The sequence below is a fragment of the Melanotaenia boesemani genome, chromosome 17 (assembly GCF_017639745.1).
Source record: "Melanotaenia boesemani isolate fMelBoe1 chromosome 17, fMelBoe1.pri, whole genome shotgun sequence".
Classification (NCBI taxonomy): Eukaryota; Metazoa; Chordata; class Actinopteri; order Atheriniformes; family Melanotaeniidae; genus Melanotaenia; species Melanotaenia boesemani.
In genome coordinates, this window is record NC_055698.1 from 13063512 (window position 1) to 13081240 (window position 17729).

The 17729-nt window shown below is 36.8% G+C and overlaps 1 protein-coding gene across 5 annotated transcripts in view; it reads left to right on the forward strand.

Moving 5' to 3' along the window:
* The window catches only part of kcnh8 (potassium voltage-gated channel, subfamily H (eag-related), member 8), a 73218-nt gene that overhangs the window by 10080 nt on the left and 45409 nt on the right, over window positions 1–17729 (forward strand). For all 5 annotated transcript variants that reach the window (XM_041967356.1, XM_041967359.1, XM_041967357.1 and 2 more), the window contains exon 2: window positions 15760–15993. In XM_041967356.1, the coding sequence (XP_041823290.1) occupies window positions 15760–15993 (234 nt within the window). The remainder of the gene's footprint in view (window positions 1–15759; window positions 15994–17729) is intronic.

Here is a 17729-nt window from a genome sequence, read left to right on the forward strand (position 1 = left end):
AAAGAATTCACTTAAAAAGACACTGGCCCTATCATTACAGACTGAGCAGAAAAATTCTGCCTTCATCTTCACGTGACTGGAATTGATTGTTACTATGAACTTAATGGAAGGTGAGCATTTCATCTGTTCCATCAAAGACCTTGAATGGGAGCTACCGTGTCACCAAGGATGTTCTGCCTTGTTAAATCGCCTAATTAGTGAGATTCCTCTCCTAATCAGCGTGTCTAATGGACTGTCTGAAACGATCGACAAGCGGGGTTTCGCCAGAGGAAGTCTGGGCCATGTCATCCATTTTTAAATTATGCAGGGTACAGTGACAAAGAGAGGGAAGGCAAATGAAATAAGTTTTTAGGCAGAGCAAAGGAAAAAAATCTGACAAAGAGTGACAGAGAAAGAAAAGCTCGGGTAGAGCCTGTAAATTAAAAGAATTTAATGGTTGGTGTAATGTTCCATTTGGTCAGAGCCTGGGGGACTGGATGATGAAGGGTTATAGCATAGCTGTGAATTTGTGTAATAATTTTCTCTTTTCATTTACATGGTGTGAAAGGATTACCAATGTATGGTTGTGTGGGTTTGTTTATAAATGTAATGCATATACGTGCATATCTAGGAACAAGTGTGTGTGTGTGTTGACCTTTAGTTAAAATATAAATGATTGTTACTCAAATAAGAATTTCTTGGTAAGATGCAGAGCCTGAATTATGTGACATTAATCTCATAACTCCATGCTTTGACTTTATTCTGTATCCAAAAGAAAATATACAGCTGTAAACTTGGTTGCCATGGTGTGTGTCAGTGGTTACTGTGGCAACTGTAGAGCGACTTTTTTGTTATTATGTAACTGCTCTGTAGTGATATCTCACAGGCCTGCATGAATTCAGGCAAAAAGGTGAGAAGGTCTTTGCATCCTTCTTTTCACTTACCTACCAGTTCTTACCACACTCAATCTTCATCTTTCATCATTCCTTCTCTCACAGCTCCATCTCACCTGTGTTTAGCTTGTCACATCACCCCCTCACCCTTTGCCCCTAATACCCTCATCTGTCTGCCTTAGTGTATTTCTCAACCTCCCCCTTCTCGTCTCCTCTTCTGTCCACCCCCCCCATCTCTCATTTTCTCACCTCCTTTACCATCCATCTCCGTCTTATCTTGCTGTATAGTTCTGCTGATTTCTGTTCCCTACTTCCCTTTCACTCTATGTGTCTGTGGCTTACCCGTGCTTGGTCACCCATCATAAGAGTTGTTGTTGTGCCTCATATAGCCCATGGGGCACTTCAGGAAGTTTGTGAGGCTGAAGATTCAAACATGACATTTGTGAGAGAAGCCGTCCTTTTAAGTGACATTCCTGCTATATAAACCTCCAACATCATGAGGCTAAAGTAAAACCACTGAATAACTAAATGTGATGTATCTAAAATGCTTTATTAATTGTGCTGAATAGTCCAACTGAATATTATTAGAAGCCTCAAAAGGAAATGCCAGAAAATAAAATATATTTTTTTGTGTAAAAATTTAACATTTGCAGTATGCGTTAAAACTTTTATCACAATACCTTTTCCTGATAAGACTATGCACATTTAATTGAATGCAGCCTTTAAGAATCAGTTACAATAACAAAAAACAATGTCAAAATCCATCTGTCAATAACAAATTTACATTTATCCACAGCATGTACAGTAAAATGGATATCCCTCCAAGAAATTCATATGCATTGGATGTATAGATTAAGCACTGTCTTACTTGAGAGAGTCTTTTTTGCAACTTTTTCTATTTAAAACCTGCACTTTGTGAATAGCAACATACCACAAACACTTTTAGACTGATCAGTTAATTAGAATGTTAACAGGGAAATATACACATGCTGCAGCTCAAGCTGAAGTAACACCTTCTGTTGGTTGTCATTACTCATATTAAGATTGAACAATTTGTTGCTAATATTGTAATGAAAGTTCATTTTCCATACCTGCATTATCCCATCTAGATGTTGCCATTGTAATTAAGTAAGTAAGTAACTTTTATTAAAACATAAAAATACAAAAATACATTAGACATCATACAATTAATATACAAGATAAATAACAAATAAAAGCAGCCAAACATTTAATTAAAATGCAGCATCAGGCTAGTTCCAATGCCTACCTGAACAGATGTGTTTTTAACTGCTTTTTAAAATGTCAGCAGAAGAGGCAACAGTTTTGGGGTAACAGACTGAAAGTCTCTATTACCTTTGGTTTTTAACCTGCTATGAGAGACAAAAAGTAATAGGGATTTAGCACATCGCAGTGACTTCACAGGGCGGTAAAAAGAGAGGAGATCAGTTCATATGGAAGAACCTGACCAATGAATCCTGGAATTTACAGGGAACCAGTGTAGGGATGCCAAGACAGGAATGATGTGAGAGAATTGAGATCTGGACAGAAGTCTGGCAGCAGCATTCAGATTAACTGAAGATGGTCTAATAAGGCTTTACTGAGGCAGGTGAAGAGAGAATTACAATAATCAATGCATGAGGAGATGAAGGCATTAATGATAATTTCCATTTCTGAATAAGATACAGTTGACCTAAGTCTGGCAATATTTTTAAGGTGGAAGAATCAGGACCGGGTCATCGTTTTTATGTGCTCATCAAAGAGCGCAGCCTGATCAGAAATATCCCCAGGGTTCCTAGAACTGTGCAGCATTTTATGATGAGTTTAGTGAACTGCTGGCTATAATCTGTGTAGATTTTGACTGTAATTATTGTTGGTGATTTTAACATCTATGTAGACAACCCTAAGGACAAGAGGACTAAAGACCTCAGTAACAGTCTGGAAAACGTTAGGCTGACTCAGCATGTAACAGAGCCCACACGCATTAAAGGAAGCACCCTAGATTTACTGATTTCGAAGGGTTTGGACTTTTCCAAGGTTACTGTGTGTGGTGTGGGCGTGTCTGATCATCACTTTGTTTTCTTTGAGAGTACGATTACTGTTCACACAAATGTCTTAATGAAGGTGATCACAAAACGGTGTATAACTGAAAACACGAGAGGAATGTTTAACCAGGTCTTCTCTTTAACACCTGCCCTATCAGGGGGTTCAGCCAATGACCTTGTCACTAGTTTTAATACTAAAATGTTAAATATTATGGATGCCATTGCTCCTATTAAGGTGAAGATTGTCTCTGGAAAGAAAACGTCTCCATGGAGAAATTCCACACTGGTGAAGCATGGAAAAAGAGAGAGTCGGAAAGCAGAGTGCAGATGGAGAAAAACAAATCTACAGGTTCACTATGACATGTATAAAGAGCAACTTCACTCTTATAATCTACAACTGAGGAATGCAAGAAAGTCCTATTTCTCAGACATTATTAGCTAAATCTGTCACAATGCTCGGGTCTTATTCACTACTGTCAACAGGTTAACAAACCCGCCTGTGTCAGTAGCACCTGAACTTTATTCCACCAAGGCCTGCATGACTGTCAAATTCTTCACAGCCAAAATCCAGAATATCAGACAAGCAGATAGTTCATCAGCAGCAGGTTCAACAGACATACTGTGTCCATTGAAAACCAGTTTAAGCACCATGACACACTTTAATCCCATTAACAGCAAAGATCTGGGCGACATCTTATATCAGCTGAACTCCTCTTGCTGACATCCTGACCCACAGGTTTCTTCAAAAAGTTCTCAAAGACTCTAGAGCCAGATCTGTTACAGATTGTGAACTTGTCTTTAATTTCCGGCGTCTTCCCAGAACTTCTAAAAACAGCTATAATCAATCCTCTGCTAAATAGGGACAATCTAGACAAGACACAAATGAGCAACTACAGACCGATCTCAAATTTCCATTTCAAAGTAAGATCATTGAAAAAGCTGTTTTTCATCAGTGAAATGACTTTTTAACACAAAACTGCTATGATGTCATCCAGTCAGGTTTTAGACAGCACCACAGCACTGAGACTTGCTCTGACCAAAGTCATTAATGACATATGTTTGAATACAGATGATGAAAAAATTTCAGTTTTAGTCTTACTGGACCTCAGTGCTGCATTTAGAACAATTGACCACAATATTTTACTTAAATGACTGGAGAACTAGGTTGGCCTCTCTGGCACTGCGCTACACTGATTTAAATCTTATTTAGAGAAGAGAAAGTACTTTGTGTCAATAGGTAACTTTACATCTGAGCAGACAAGAATGTGGAGTTCCCCAAGGTTCCATCCTGGGGCCTCTTCTGTTTAACATCTACATGCTCCCACTGGCACAGGTTATAAAGAAAAACAAAATTAGTTACCATAGCTACGCAGATGACACACAGATATATATTACAATGTCACCAGGAGAACGAGGCCCTGTACAGGCTCTTGGTAAATGCATTGAGAAGATTAATTACTGAATGTAGCCAAACTTTCTTCAGTTAAACAAAAACAAAACTGAGGTGATTGTATTTGAAGCCAAAGAGAAATGATTAAAGGTCACCACAGAATTTCAGTCTACACCTAAAAACCGCCAGCCAGGCCAGAAATCTGGGTGTATTGATGGACTCAGACCTAAACTTTAAAAAAAACACATTAAGGGAATCACAAAGTCAGCCTACTATCACCTTAAGAAAATATCAAGGGTTAAAGATCTGATGTGTCAGCAGGACCTAGAAAAACTAGTCCATGCATTCATCTTTAGTCAGATTGATTATTGTAACAGTGTTTTTACAGGTCTTCCTAAAAAATCAATTAGACACCTGCAGCTTATTCACAACTCTGCTGGTCGAGTCCTCTCTAAGACCAAGAAAGTGGACCACATCAGTCCAGCTCTGAGGTCTTTACACTGGCTGCCTGTTCGTCAGAGAATAGACTTTAAAGTTCTGCTGCTGGTCTGTAAAGCTCTGAATGGTTTAGGACTAAAATACAACAGTGAACTCTTGACCCAGTATGAACCTACCAGAACCCTCAGGTCATCTGGATCATGTTTCTTATCAGTTCCCAGAGTCAGAACCAGACACGGAGAAGCTGCATTCATCTTCTGTGCTCCACATGTCTGGAACAAACTCCCAGAAAGCCTCAGATCAGCTGAAACACTCACTTTATTTAAATCCAAATTAAAGACCCACCTGTTCTCTGCTGCATTTTAATAGTTTTTATTTAGAAGTCCAAATCTTCATCTCTTTCTCTTAACCTTGTTTTTCCCGCACTAGAAATTTATTTCTTAATTTTATCTTTTTTACTTTAGCTTTTTATTTCTGTTTCTATTTAATTTATTTTTATTTCTTTTAATGTTAGTTTTAATGCACTTTTTATTGCTTCCTGCACCCTGCTGTAATGCTTTTAAAGTTTTATGTAAAGTACTTTGAATTGTCTTGTACATGAGATGTGCTATACAAATAAATTTGCACATTAGCAGAAAGGGTCCCTAAACAGGTGACAGCTTTGGAGGCCAAGCTTTCAGGACCAACAATTAAAACACCAGTTTTTGCTGTATTCATAAATAACTACTGTCACTACCATTGTGCAAAAGGCAGGGTGCACCCTGGACAGGTCCCCAGTCCATAACAGAATCAGCACAAAGACAAACAATGATTAACAAACATGCAAACTCACTCCCACCACTCCGATAGGGTCAATTTACAATCAACAGTTATCACATGTTACCTAACCTAAATGTTTAGACTGTGGAAGGAATCCAGAGTAAAACCATACATGAGTGCAAAAATCAGTTTTTGTGCGATAAATACACGGTCTACAGGTTTGTTTTATTGTTTGTGCCGAATACTACTGTCCTCGGGTAGTAGAATGGATGACAAAATCCGATTTGTTGACATTGCTGGCTGCCTAATTAAGATGATGAAAACAGACAGTTCCTTAGAAAATAAACAAGAAAATCTCCTTTCTTTCAGAGTGGAGATTATCACCAACCTTGTGTTGAGGTTTTAATGTTATAATTAGACTTGAAAATATGTTCTGTTGATCTCTCATAGACGTTTTACAAATAATTTGTCCAGATCCAAGGTATTTCAGCCAATGTGGATGACATTGAAAGGGCCATTAAATATCTTTATTTTCTCTCATCTTGCTTTCTTCCTTCTTTCTCCTCCCCTTTCTTCTTCTGCCCTCTCGCTCTCTTCTTTTATCTCAGTCTTTTCTTCCTCCCTGTACTCTCTGTGTATCTGGAGGGTTTCAGCAGCTGTCATGCAGTAGTGTGAGCACAAGCTGAGATGATCTATGAGCTTCTACACTGGAGCAATTAGCCCCAAAAGATCTGAATGGAAAGATAAAAAAAGGGGAAAAAGGGAAAGGGATGATAAGAGAAGAACAGAAGAAAGAGTTGAAAACATGTAATGATAGAAAGGAACAAAGGGAACATGGGAGATGAAATCTAAAATGGAAACAGAATTTTCCTGTAGCAGCAATTCTGGGTTTAGAAGAAAGATAAACGTATACTTTTGCAGAAGTAGTGGGAGGAGAAGAAGGTGAATGTGTGCAAAGAGTAAAGGAAATAAATGGATCTGGGAAAAGGGTGAAATTCTGGTTTAAGTTCAAGGGTAGAAAGAGATGAAGAGTAATTATACTGAGAGCTCCAAAATGGTAGGAGGGACGTAAAGAACAGCTGGAAAGAAAGGGAGCAGGGAGTTAGGATTATTGGCGAGGGATAGAACTCTGGACAGACGGAGTGATTTAAGGGGGGCGGGGGGGTATTGGGCAGGAGGTAAGAGATCAAAAGTAGAAAACTGTGGAGATGTTGGGAGGAAAGGTGGGACATACTGCTGGTGGGAAGGGAGGGAAGGAGAAAGGGAAAGTAGGACAGCAGTAGGGAGGGGCAAAGATAGGTTAGGAAATTTCATATCAAGGACAAAATTAAAGAAATCTAGGATAAAGGTTAATAAAATAGCTCTACATTGCTTTGGACAACCTATTCCAGTGGTAGATAGTAAAAGTGCATTTAAAAAAATATCAACACAGGATAATTTTTATCAAGGAAAGTTTTAATTACATTATATTTTCTGAGATGTTTTAGAAAATACTAGAGAACTATTACGTATGTATCTTCATAAGAGCACATTTTTAAACAGTGGGGCAACAGTAATCCAAGTTTTGCATCAGACTATAGACAATGAGAAGTAATGGTTTGAGGGACATTTAATGAGATATTAGATATAGCTATATTATAACATTTGTGCTTATATATAAATTCTTCATGTTTATTCATAAAATCCATAGTCTGTTATTTCAAGAGCAAAAGCAGCACCAGTAAGCTGGGATGCTGGTGAGCAGAAAAGTGAGAGTGGCATGGAGAACATGCACAAACGGGTGTGAAGGGTATGTAAGCTTTTATAGATGTAACAGGAAGTAGGGTGTAAGAGGTGTGGTCCTACTTTTACTCCTCGGCATATAATCTGTATTTAAATATATACATGAGGTATTATATAATAAATATTTGCTGAATCTATTATCCACCAGATTTGTTTCTTTTGTCCACTAGTCTGAAGGAAATCCAAAACAGATCCAACAGCCTATCAAGTTCTGCACAGTGACTCATAAATTTGAGTCAGGTGTGTTGGAGAAGGAAGACATTGAAAACCTGCAGGGCTGCAGATTTTGTGAAACAGAACTGATTAGCCCTGCTTTAAACCATAACAAAAGCAAAGACAAAAACACAAATGGAAAAAATGAAAGAAGTGTTTCTCTGGCAGGGTGGCCAATAACAGAAATGCATAACATATGACATGAGAGGAAGGCAAATAAAGAAATACACAATTAGAAACAATCACAGTGGTCTGACAAAGGAAAGCTGATAGTACAAAAGTGAAGACATGACTAATGCAGTGCAGGTTAGTGGAATCTGGATGGAAATAAAGGTATTCAGAATCAGAATCAGAATCAGAAATACTTTATTAATCCCTTGCAGGGAAATTTGTGTTTCACTAAGATACAATAAGGGTCTTATCAAACACTTTTGCCAAAGAAGGTTCAAAACTCTTTGTCTCTCCAACTTTTAAAGTAATGCTTGATTATATTTACTTAAGCTAATTTTTGCAGCTGAAGATGAGGGCTGACAATGAGTGTGAGCAGTCTGTGACACTGTCACTTTTGTGACCAACCTTAATGATAATCAAGTAATTTCTGACACATATCTTAGTATAATAATCTGTGTCTGAGTTACATTGTGAAGAGCCTTTATTAGATAAAATATCTAAAACACTTTTGGAAGAACATTTATTCTGAATCCGCAAAAAAAAGTAAATAAATTTAAAATAAAAAAAAACAAAACTAAATTTAGAGTGGTTGTTTGACCAAAATAGTAACTTTGCACTGGTAAGCTTGGCATATCTCAACATGATGTGTCCTTATAAATATAGACGGAAATAGTTGACATAAGATGATGCAGCAAGCCTAAGAAAGTATCTTTAGCAGAGTATTAGAAAGACATGTCTTTGTGAAATAGTAATGTAAGAAAAAAAGTAAGGAAAACACATCCAGCAAAGACCAGACAAGACCTTAAAGATCCTTCTAGCCATTCAGTTTTTCACTAAAGCATAATCAGAAGTGGTCTCCATAGAAGGGGAGCTGTCAATAAGTCTTTGTTAAGGAAGGGAAACAGGAAGTCTGAGTTACCAAATAACATCACAATCGGATTTAAAATGAGTGGTACGCAGTGATGAAACTTCCCAGAGCCTGGACGTCAACATTGTTGAAGCAGTTTGAAATCATCTTGATAGAAAACAGAAAAATAAGATGCAGAAAACAGAAAACTGAAAAAAAAGAAGAGCTTTGGAAAGTCTTTTAAGGAGCCTTTACAACTATTCCTAAACATGACATAGAAATAAAGTTCTGGAAATTATTAGAAAGTTTGTCGACAAGGGTTCAGGCTGTGTTGATGAATAAAGATGGTCATACCAAATATCCACTCTTAAGTATGTTAGAATTGTACAAACTTTGCTTTTGCCTCATGTACTGTATTTTGGTTTATGTGCTATACCTATTTTATATATTGATGAAAATATAAGGAAATGATGGGCCGCCTAAGACATTTGCACAGCACTGCGTATGTAGTTGTAGACAGAGTCCACCAGTATGGGAGCTTTCATCTTAATAAAAACAAAACAAAGAAAATGTATTTTGCTCAAATATTATTATCACGTTATAGTGTGATATGTTTTGTGGTGAAAACGTGGAAAATAAACCGTATTAGTCTTTGAATGAGCAAACTGTACATGCAGATGATCAGAGAAATGTTTAATTTACCAAAGTTAAGTTGTACTTCGTTCTAGGATGAGACAAGGAGAAATGTGATGAAGCTTGGAGGATATCATTGCAGCTGCACCCTTAAACCAGACAAGACTATGTATTTGTGTCTGCAACTTTATTCTCTTATTCCCAGTGATGCATGTTGTCTATATTATTTTAATTTTAGTTATCAGAAAACAGCAAGGCAGTGGTTTGGTAACCACTGGTACTAAACCACGTTAACCAAAAGCAGCACACACACCCATGCACCGTCTCACTGCATGCTGTGATGTGACGTATTGTGTTGCTCATAACTCTCCCACATTCCTTCGTGTCCATCAATAAATCAGAGTAGAACAATTAATCCTTGAGATAAAAAGCTGAAATGTTTCTGCTGGACTAGAATAATCTCCACAAAGTGTATTTTGCTCCAATATTTCTAGTTCAAAACATCTGCTTACAAGTCTTGTATTTCATGTTCTAACAATAAAACATATGTTATAACATGATACATTTCAAATTTTGCAAATAACTATCAAATCAGATCAAATAATCTTTATTTATAAAGCACTTTTCATACAAAAGCAGCGCAAAGGGCTTTACATAAATAACCACAGCAACAACTCTGCAGACCGAGTAGGCACAGCCCCCGGTGTGTATTGATCCCCATGAGGAAAACACAAAAAGTAAAACCAAGATCAAAACAAACCTAAAAGATTATAAGAACAGATAAGTACAATGACAGTAAACATAAAAGAATAAGTATATAAGTAAAAGACAGATATATAGAATAATGAATAAAATAGACAAAATTAAACAAAATAAATAATATACAATTGGGCTTTAAGCTAAGATAAAAAGATTGATTTTTTATAAATATATAAATATATATAATATATTTATATATATAATATATATATATAAATATATATATGTCAACAGTCTCTGCGATTAAAAGGTCGTTACCAGAGGACCTGTCTGGTCTTTGTCTATTTAATTTCGTTTTACCAGACTGATTAATTTTATTTATCTAGATTTACTAACTCACTTGTCTGCTTTCACTCACACTTATTTTTTTAAATAATTTTTACATGAGCTATTTATTATTTATTTTTTATTTCTTAATTGTTATTAATTTATTTAAAAATTTTTTTGTCTTTTTCTTTTTATTATATTTTTTCCTCAATTTTTTTCTCCTGTATTTATTTTGTTTTTATATATTTGTAAATTAATTAATCCATTAAGGGGTTAAAAATGTCTACTTTTCTACACTGAATTATGTTTATGTGTCAAACATAAACAGTCATTTTAATAATGTTGAACATCCAGAGTCACCTAATATCCCTCACATTACCACAAGCACACTCAGACAGTATGCAGCATACCTGTCAGCTCTGTGTAACAGGATTCAGTTTTCTGGAAGCTGTAAAGTTGCAGATCTTTTCTTGGACTTTCTGAGCAATACTGTCATGTCTTTTCCTAGTCTGCCCCAAGCCTTAGGGGTCTCATGTCTGACAGTCAGTCCCAACGCTGAGACACTGACCATCTGTTCGGGTCATCCAGTGAGTGTATTACTGCTGGCATGACATGTTTTAACTTCTTTTTTCTTTCATGAATGGAAAGCACTGTCGCAGTAGAACTGTAAGTTATGTTCACTTGGAATCCAAACATATTGTGGAATACATTTTATTATAAAACAAAGCACACACACCCAAAAGCAGGCAGGATAAAAGGGGTGCATGTGTACTAACCTACATCTTTTTTTAATGCACTTAGCTGACACACTAATACCCCTCTTAGTTAACATTCTCAACATCACAAGGTTGGCCTAAGCATGCTGTGGATGTGGGTATGGGGACCTGGGGGGAGGATCCGTGAGGTGGGGGATTGCACCAGGCCTGGAAAGAGATGTGCAGCCTCCTCAGGTACAATGCATCATTGTTTTTTCTCCTCCCTGAGTTATATATCAAATCAAATCAAATCAAACTTTATTTATATAGCACCTTTCATACATAGAAATAGCAATTCAAGGTGCTTTACAGAGAGTAAAATCCCCCAGAACCCCAACCCAATTGCAGCAAGCCCACCCCCCACCCCTTCCCATCAAACACACACACATCACAGAGGGTAAAAGCAAGTTAAAAGGACCAAGGAAACGCTGTCATAAATTCTGGGGTCTAGTGGTGTGGGGAAACACTGAGATAAAACACTGTAAAACCAAATCTAAAACAATCTAAAAACCAACCCTGGATATAAAAGTAATAGTAATATTGCTAAGACCCATAAAATAAGAGAACCCGTGAAATAAGAGAATCAGAATGATAAAACAAATACATAAATGATAAATAAATAGAAGCTGAATACAGCCTGTGTGTTAAGAATAAAGAAATGAATAAATACAATAGTAATAATAAAAGAAATGATTAAAATGCTAAACTAAAAAGGTGGGTCTTGAGTCTGTTTTTAAAAATATCCACACTAGGTGCTCCCCTCATGTCCTCAGGCAGGCTGTTCCACATACAAGGGCCTTAGAAATAAAAGGAGGACTCGCCATGGGTTTTTGTTTTTACTCTGGGAACAGTTAAAAGGCCAGTACCAGAGGACCTGAGGGGTCTCGTGGGCTCATAAGATAAAAGCAAATACAGTATATGGTATATATCTTTGAAGGTTTGCATTCTTATAGATCCTCCCTCTCCCAAGACACAAAAAAGGAGTAGATTAAAGTCATTCACATACTTAGTCACTCTTACAGAGGCACGCCCTCCCCACTTATACACACCCATATGCTGAGGTATGAGTTATTATATATAATATATATAAAATAATATAATATATAAAATAAAAATAAAACTTAGGACTAAAGGAAACTAAACTTGACATGAAGGCTACAATAGAATGCCAACGTGAAAAAGGAAACCAAGGGGTGTATATACACACGGACGGACTAATGATGAACAGGTGAAGTGAATGAACAAATTAAACCAGGTGAACTAATTAACGGGAAAAAGACAGCTAAATAGAATATACAAGGAATGGAACAGAAAAAGGAAACAGAACTAAACATGACAAGACCATAAAAACCTAAACCAAAAACCAAGATTATGACAAAAAAGCCGACAAACAGACAAGATGATCTGGCACAGAAGTACATGGGAGCACAGGAAGACAACAGGACACAGGTAATGACAATCAGGAAGAGTGGGAATCACACAGAAGAGCATATAAACAGGATGTGGGGATGACAGGCATTAAAAAAAATAAGTCTGTAAAAAGAAATAAAAAATTACTGGGTCCATTCATGTTATGGCCAGACATAATTATGCATCTGGAAAAAAACTGACATAAAGTAAAACAGTTGCTCTAATTTCAGCATTTGTTTATTCAAAAAGGAGTTCAGAGTTCATGGATGTTATGTTCAAAATAGTAACACTGAGTTTTTTCAATAACATTTAAAGATGAAAAATAAACAACATTCAACAGTCAGATGACTACAATAGTGGGGTGTATCAGAGAAGGACAAGAAGAAAAAGAATACAGGGAACTGGTCAGTCAGTTTGTGGGATTGGAAACAATCACATTATACTAAAACAAACAAAAGAAAATAAATTACTTGGGATTTCAGGAGGAACGGAAGCAAGCAAAGAACTTTTTACATCGTGGGAGCAGAGGCGGAGGTAGCAGAGAAATATTAATACAAAAAGGTTCAGCAGGTCATTCCTGCCAGCAGCCAGTAGCAGGTCTTGGACTGTCAATCAATGACTAATTATTTCTCATTTTTTTAAAACAAGGAAAGAAAACTAAAAATAAAACCACAACATTATATCATTTATATCAAAAAGATTTAGGAAAACACAGCTCCTCTGCACAGAACATATAAACGCAGACAACCAGCAGATTTCGCTGATGTAAACCCGTTGGGTGAAATTAGGGTTCCACAGACATTCTTTCGTTTTTCAGTCAATTTGTTCATTTTTTTCAGTTAATTTATTTATTGTTTGTTTCATTCATAGGTCATCATCAATATAATTTGCTTATTTGAGCTGGTTACGTTATCATCCTCTACAAAATTCACTTAGTTAAACAATAACTGAGGCTCAATCAATCAATATTCTTTCCACCATTATTGTTCAATATTCAGTCACTGAAGCTGGCAAAAAATATTTATGTATTTATCAATATTAATCCCAGGTGCATTACCTCGAGTAGGTTATGCTGAAAGAAAATGTGTGAGAAAACATATTGATTCTCTTCACGCTCTGAAGCATAATTTGTTAGTATTTAAAATGTTAAAACCAGCTCTAGTATATAGTAGCCACTTAGCCACTCATTCAGTTAGATTTTTTTTTTCACAGAAAAAAAATGACCAAGTGCCCAGAAGTTTGTATTATATTTGGTTTTGATTGATTGAAACATTGCTAAGATTTTAACCTATAAAAAAACCTGCGCCTTCCTTTATTTATCATAAATATCAGGGAGTTGTAAAAAGGTACGCCAGTCACAATTTTTAACAAATGCAGAGAGCATCTAGAAGAAAAGGCTGATTGCTGAATGGAGTTATGAAAAGAAACATGCTGCTCATTCCCCTAGAGAAGCACATACAAGATTTTTACTCTCTGCCATCATATTCCCAGTTCAAATCTTTCGTGGTTTTTGTCCAACAAAGCTTGACATGCAACATAAAAAAAATCAAACATCCAGGCTGCAGGAAAAAGGAGTTATTGGTGTAGAAAATTGAGTTTTGTAATGCGACATAATTGAAACAAGTCGCTTTGCGAGATGTGTCAAGTAGTGATTAAAAACAAGCTTGTGTAACTTTGTGTGTTTGTGCAAATAAGTGCTCATTAATGTGGGTAGCTAATTTATTGACTGTAATTGTACAAACATCTTTATATTTGTCTTGTGCAATTTCACAATATCAGATGTTCTTGTTCTTGTGTACTTATAGTGTATAATTAATTGGCTAGTGTTGGCTGACCTCTTATCGAATGACAGCAGGGTATACTTAAATACACACATCTACATCCACACTTGCTGTGAATCTGTCAAACCACCGTTGTCCACTGTTTTGTATAATGGGCATTGTACTGGAACATTAGCTGTCTATCAGCACAGTTCAGCATCACTCTGCACAACACTGGCTCTGAGTGTTTGTGTGTGTGTGCCATAATAGATGGATTCAGGTATAAACAGCTGGTCTGCTACAACTGGGTATCTGAAGCTAGACATAAATAGGCTAATTAATTGTGATACGCATCATCATTTATACAATTTTTTTATCTGCTATCACTCCAGTTCTTCCCCACCTGTCATCATCTTTACCAGAAATTGCACCTCCTCACTCTGATGCAACTCTCACTGAGTATATTCTGCATTCAGAGTTGGTTTCTTGACTCAAGGGAATGAGTTTCCACACTAGGACTATTGCACTTCAGAGTGCAGATAAATCAGTTGCTTATCGAGGTAAATGACCTCCATTTAATCAGCCCACACAGGCCTTCATCGGCTCGAGCTGAAGATCCCATCAGGCTGTAAATCTCTGAGTTAAAAGTCACATCACTACACTGGTGGCCACTGAAAGCGATTCATTAAAGCATCTAGAGAAGCACTTGTCCAGTTGAATATGCTTCCATTTTTGTTTTGTGAAGTTTCAAAAGCTGTTGATGATGTTAGCTGAGAGGTTAAAGCACTGGTCTCACAGTCAGAGTGTTGGCAGCACAGTTTCCAAAGATGAGTAAGCTAAATTTCAGTTTAGGCTGCGCTCATGCAGTCTAGTTTCCACGTAGTTGGAAAAGGATCACTGCACCCAGGTCAGCTGACAGCCTTGCCTTAGCTTTGGACAAGATAATAATAGACAGTCAATTTAACACCATTCAGCATTATTTTAACTTTCTCCCTCAAATTTCACCATTTTTACAAACTTTGTTGCAGGTGATGACGGCACCTCACAAAACTGTCCAAACATGCTGTCACATTTAACTATCAGACCTCTTTCCTTTCTTTCTTCTTTTTTGAAAACATTTTTTAGTGACTGTTTGGTTATTACATTTATAAAAACATCAAAATCTGAACAACAATGGTACTTTACCTATAAGCAAAATATAAATAAAATGAGTGAAAATGTCTTAAAAGCATTTACTTCCCATGAGACTTCAGCTAGTATTCCTAGCCTAACTTCTTTGTTCAGTTATAAGTAATCTTTCACAACTTGAAGTATTACTAGATTTTTTCCTCTGTTTTAGAAGCATTGAGAAAGACATGAGAACAACCTTATCCCTAGTAGTACTGGGTAGGTTTTCACTTTAGCCTCTTGTGGCAGAAACCAGGATTACAAAAGCAAAAGCTTCCTTCTCACTTGCCTGAGGGCTGCTGACTTTCCTTCTCCATGCAGGGTGAAGATATTTGAAACCGCCTTTGGGAAAGAGTAACAGAGAATTCCCTTTATTTAGAAAATTAACCTCACAGTTATTTGTTAGCAATTTAAAAAAAGACCATAATCTAAAAAATGATGTCATCGCCTCAGCTCTCTTTCACCCTGCTTCTTTCTCCTCTTCCTTTTTGCAGATAGCAACTTCATCCTGGCCAATGCTCAGTTGTTAAAGGGCTTTCCCATTGTGTACTGCTCTGATGGCTTCTGTGAGCTTACAGGCTTCTCTCGGACAGAAGTCATGCAGAAGAGCTGTGCTTGTAAGTTCCTATATGGGCCTGAGACTAGTGAAAGCATCATCCTCAGTATTGACGAGACCTTGGAGGAGCGCAAAGAGTTTAAAGATGAGATCATGTTCTACACAAAGACAGGTAAACAGCCGTAAGCTTATCTTTTTAGTTATGCATGGCTGGTTGTTGCTTGTTTAATTTGTTTTTATCTTGTTTTTTTTTGTCATGTATAGTTGCTTTACTGTGCAACACAGACCCACGTGTGCCTCCCCCTACACTTAACCAAGTAAGAATGGAACAAAGGCCAGAGCACAGAGCAATTATCATGAGGGGACTTAATTTTTTATGTCATTAATGTGTTCTCTGTGGCTATTTCTGAGGAAGCTCCATTTAGTGGATCAATCCATCAATCCAATGGATTGATTAAATAATGACGAGAAGAGTATATATAAAAATCTTCTTTAATTGATCTATGCTCGTTAAACAGTGATTCAACAGAAGAAGAAAAAGCCCTCTACATATTATTTAACTCCCACCCAGACACATTAAACTTTAATAGCTGTCTGCAAGTGGCCACTTAGCCCTGTCTCTGTCAGTTACAGTGAGACCCAAAGCAGGCTGTGGTGTGGTGTGCCATGGCTTGGTGTGTGCCTCGCTGATTAGCCAGCCAGCGAGCAAAATGGAGACAAAAATAATGAGCACAGTAAAGCATCAATGGATTTTTTTCTTGTTGTGATATGATATGGTGCTATATGCCCTGACACATTTATTAAAAAGGTATTTTACGTCTGGTTCTGATGTGTGGATCAGCACAAAAATAAATAAATAAATAAATACTCAGGAAAATATAAGTCTACATGCATACCACTAGGTAAAATCTGTGGCTTACAATCAACTTGACACTATACTCCTCTCATACATGGGGTTATTTTTTCCTTTTTTGTCCTAAACAGTGTGCAGTGAGTAATGAATCTCTCCCAGTAAAATCATTTTTAACTGCTTTTGATCAAGGTGTCAGTGGTTGCTGGGACCAGACAATATTTTTCACATTGATCAAATGAAGAAGTTGATTTAAAACATGTTTCTGAAAGTTGACTTATCTATTAAAAAAACACAACCATAAATGTTGGTCAGTTGTTTCTCTATGTGGTAAAGGCCTTTGGCATCAGTGTTAATAGAAAATTGCACAACTGAGATGTTGGCAGGAATAAAAAGTGACTGAGATGTTACCCCTGAGCTGCAAAATACAGCAGCAAAACAGAAAACAGCATAAAACACAAGGCATGACATAACTTATCTTAAAACAAAATTAAACAAAAAAAGATTAACACAGGAGAGAAATCTGTACACTGCTTCAGAAAACACAACAAATCATGAACACATTTACTAACTAAACACAGTATTTCAAAACAGGAGCCCGTTCTAAGAAGGAGGTTCAACCAACTCAACTAACTTAAAAGAGACTCTGGGTTGACTTACTCTCAGTCTTTGGTTCCAGAGCAGCTGCTGTGAGTTGGTTCGATCAAATCACGAATATCTTTATCTAGATTTGAGAACCACAATAAAAAAACATCATCAAGAAGCCCCTATACCTGAATTCACCATGGCAACTGCTGACAAAAAGCTAGTTATTTCACCTGACTGGAGCGAAAAGTTTTTATTCAAGCCTAAGGGCAATACAAAGAAATATTTTGTAAAAGAGATATTTTGTAAAAAAAAAAAAAAAAAAAAAGAGCTGCTGCTGCTGCAGAAGCATGATGGAAGAAAACCACAGCCTGCATCAATGTGGAAGTTTAAATCCTCTGATCCTCTGACCAAATGCTTAACTCATTAAAACTGTAGCATGTGGGTTAAAACATTGATGGACAGAATGAAAT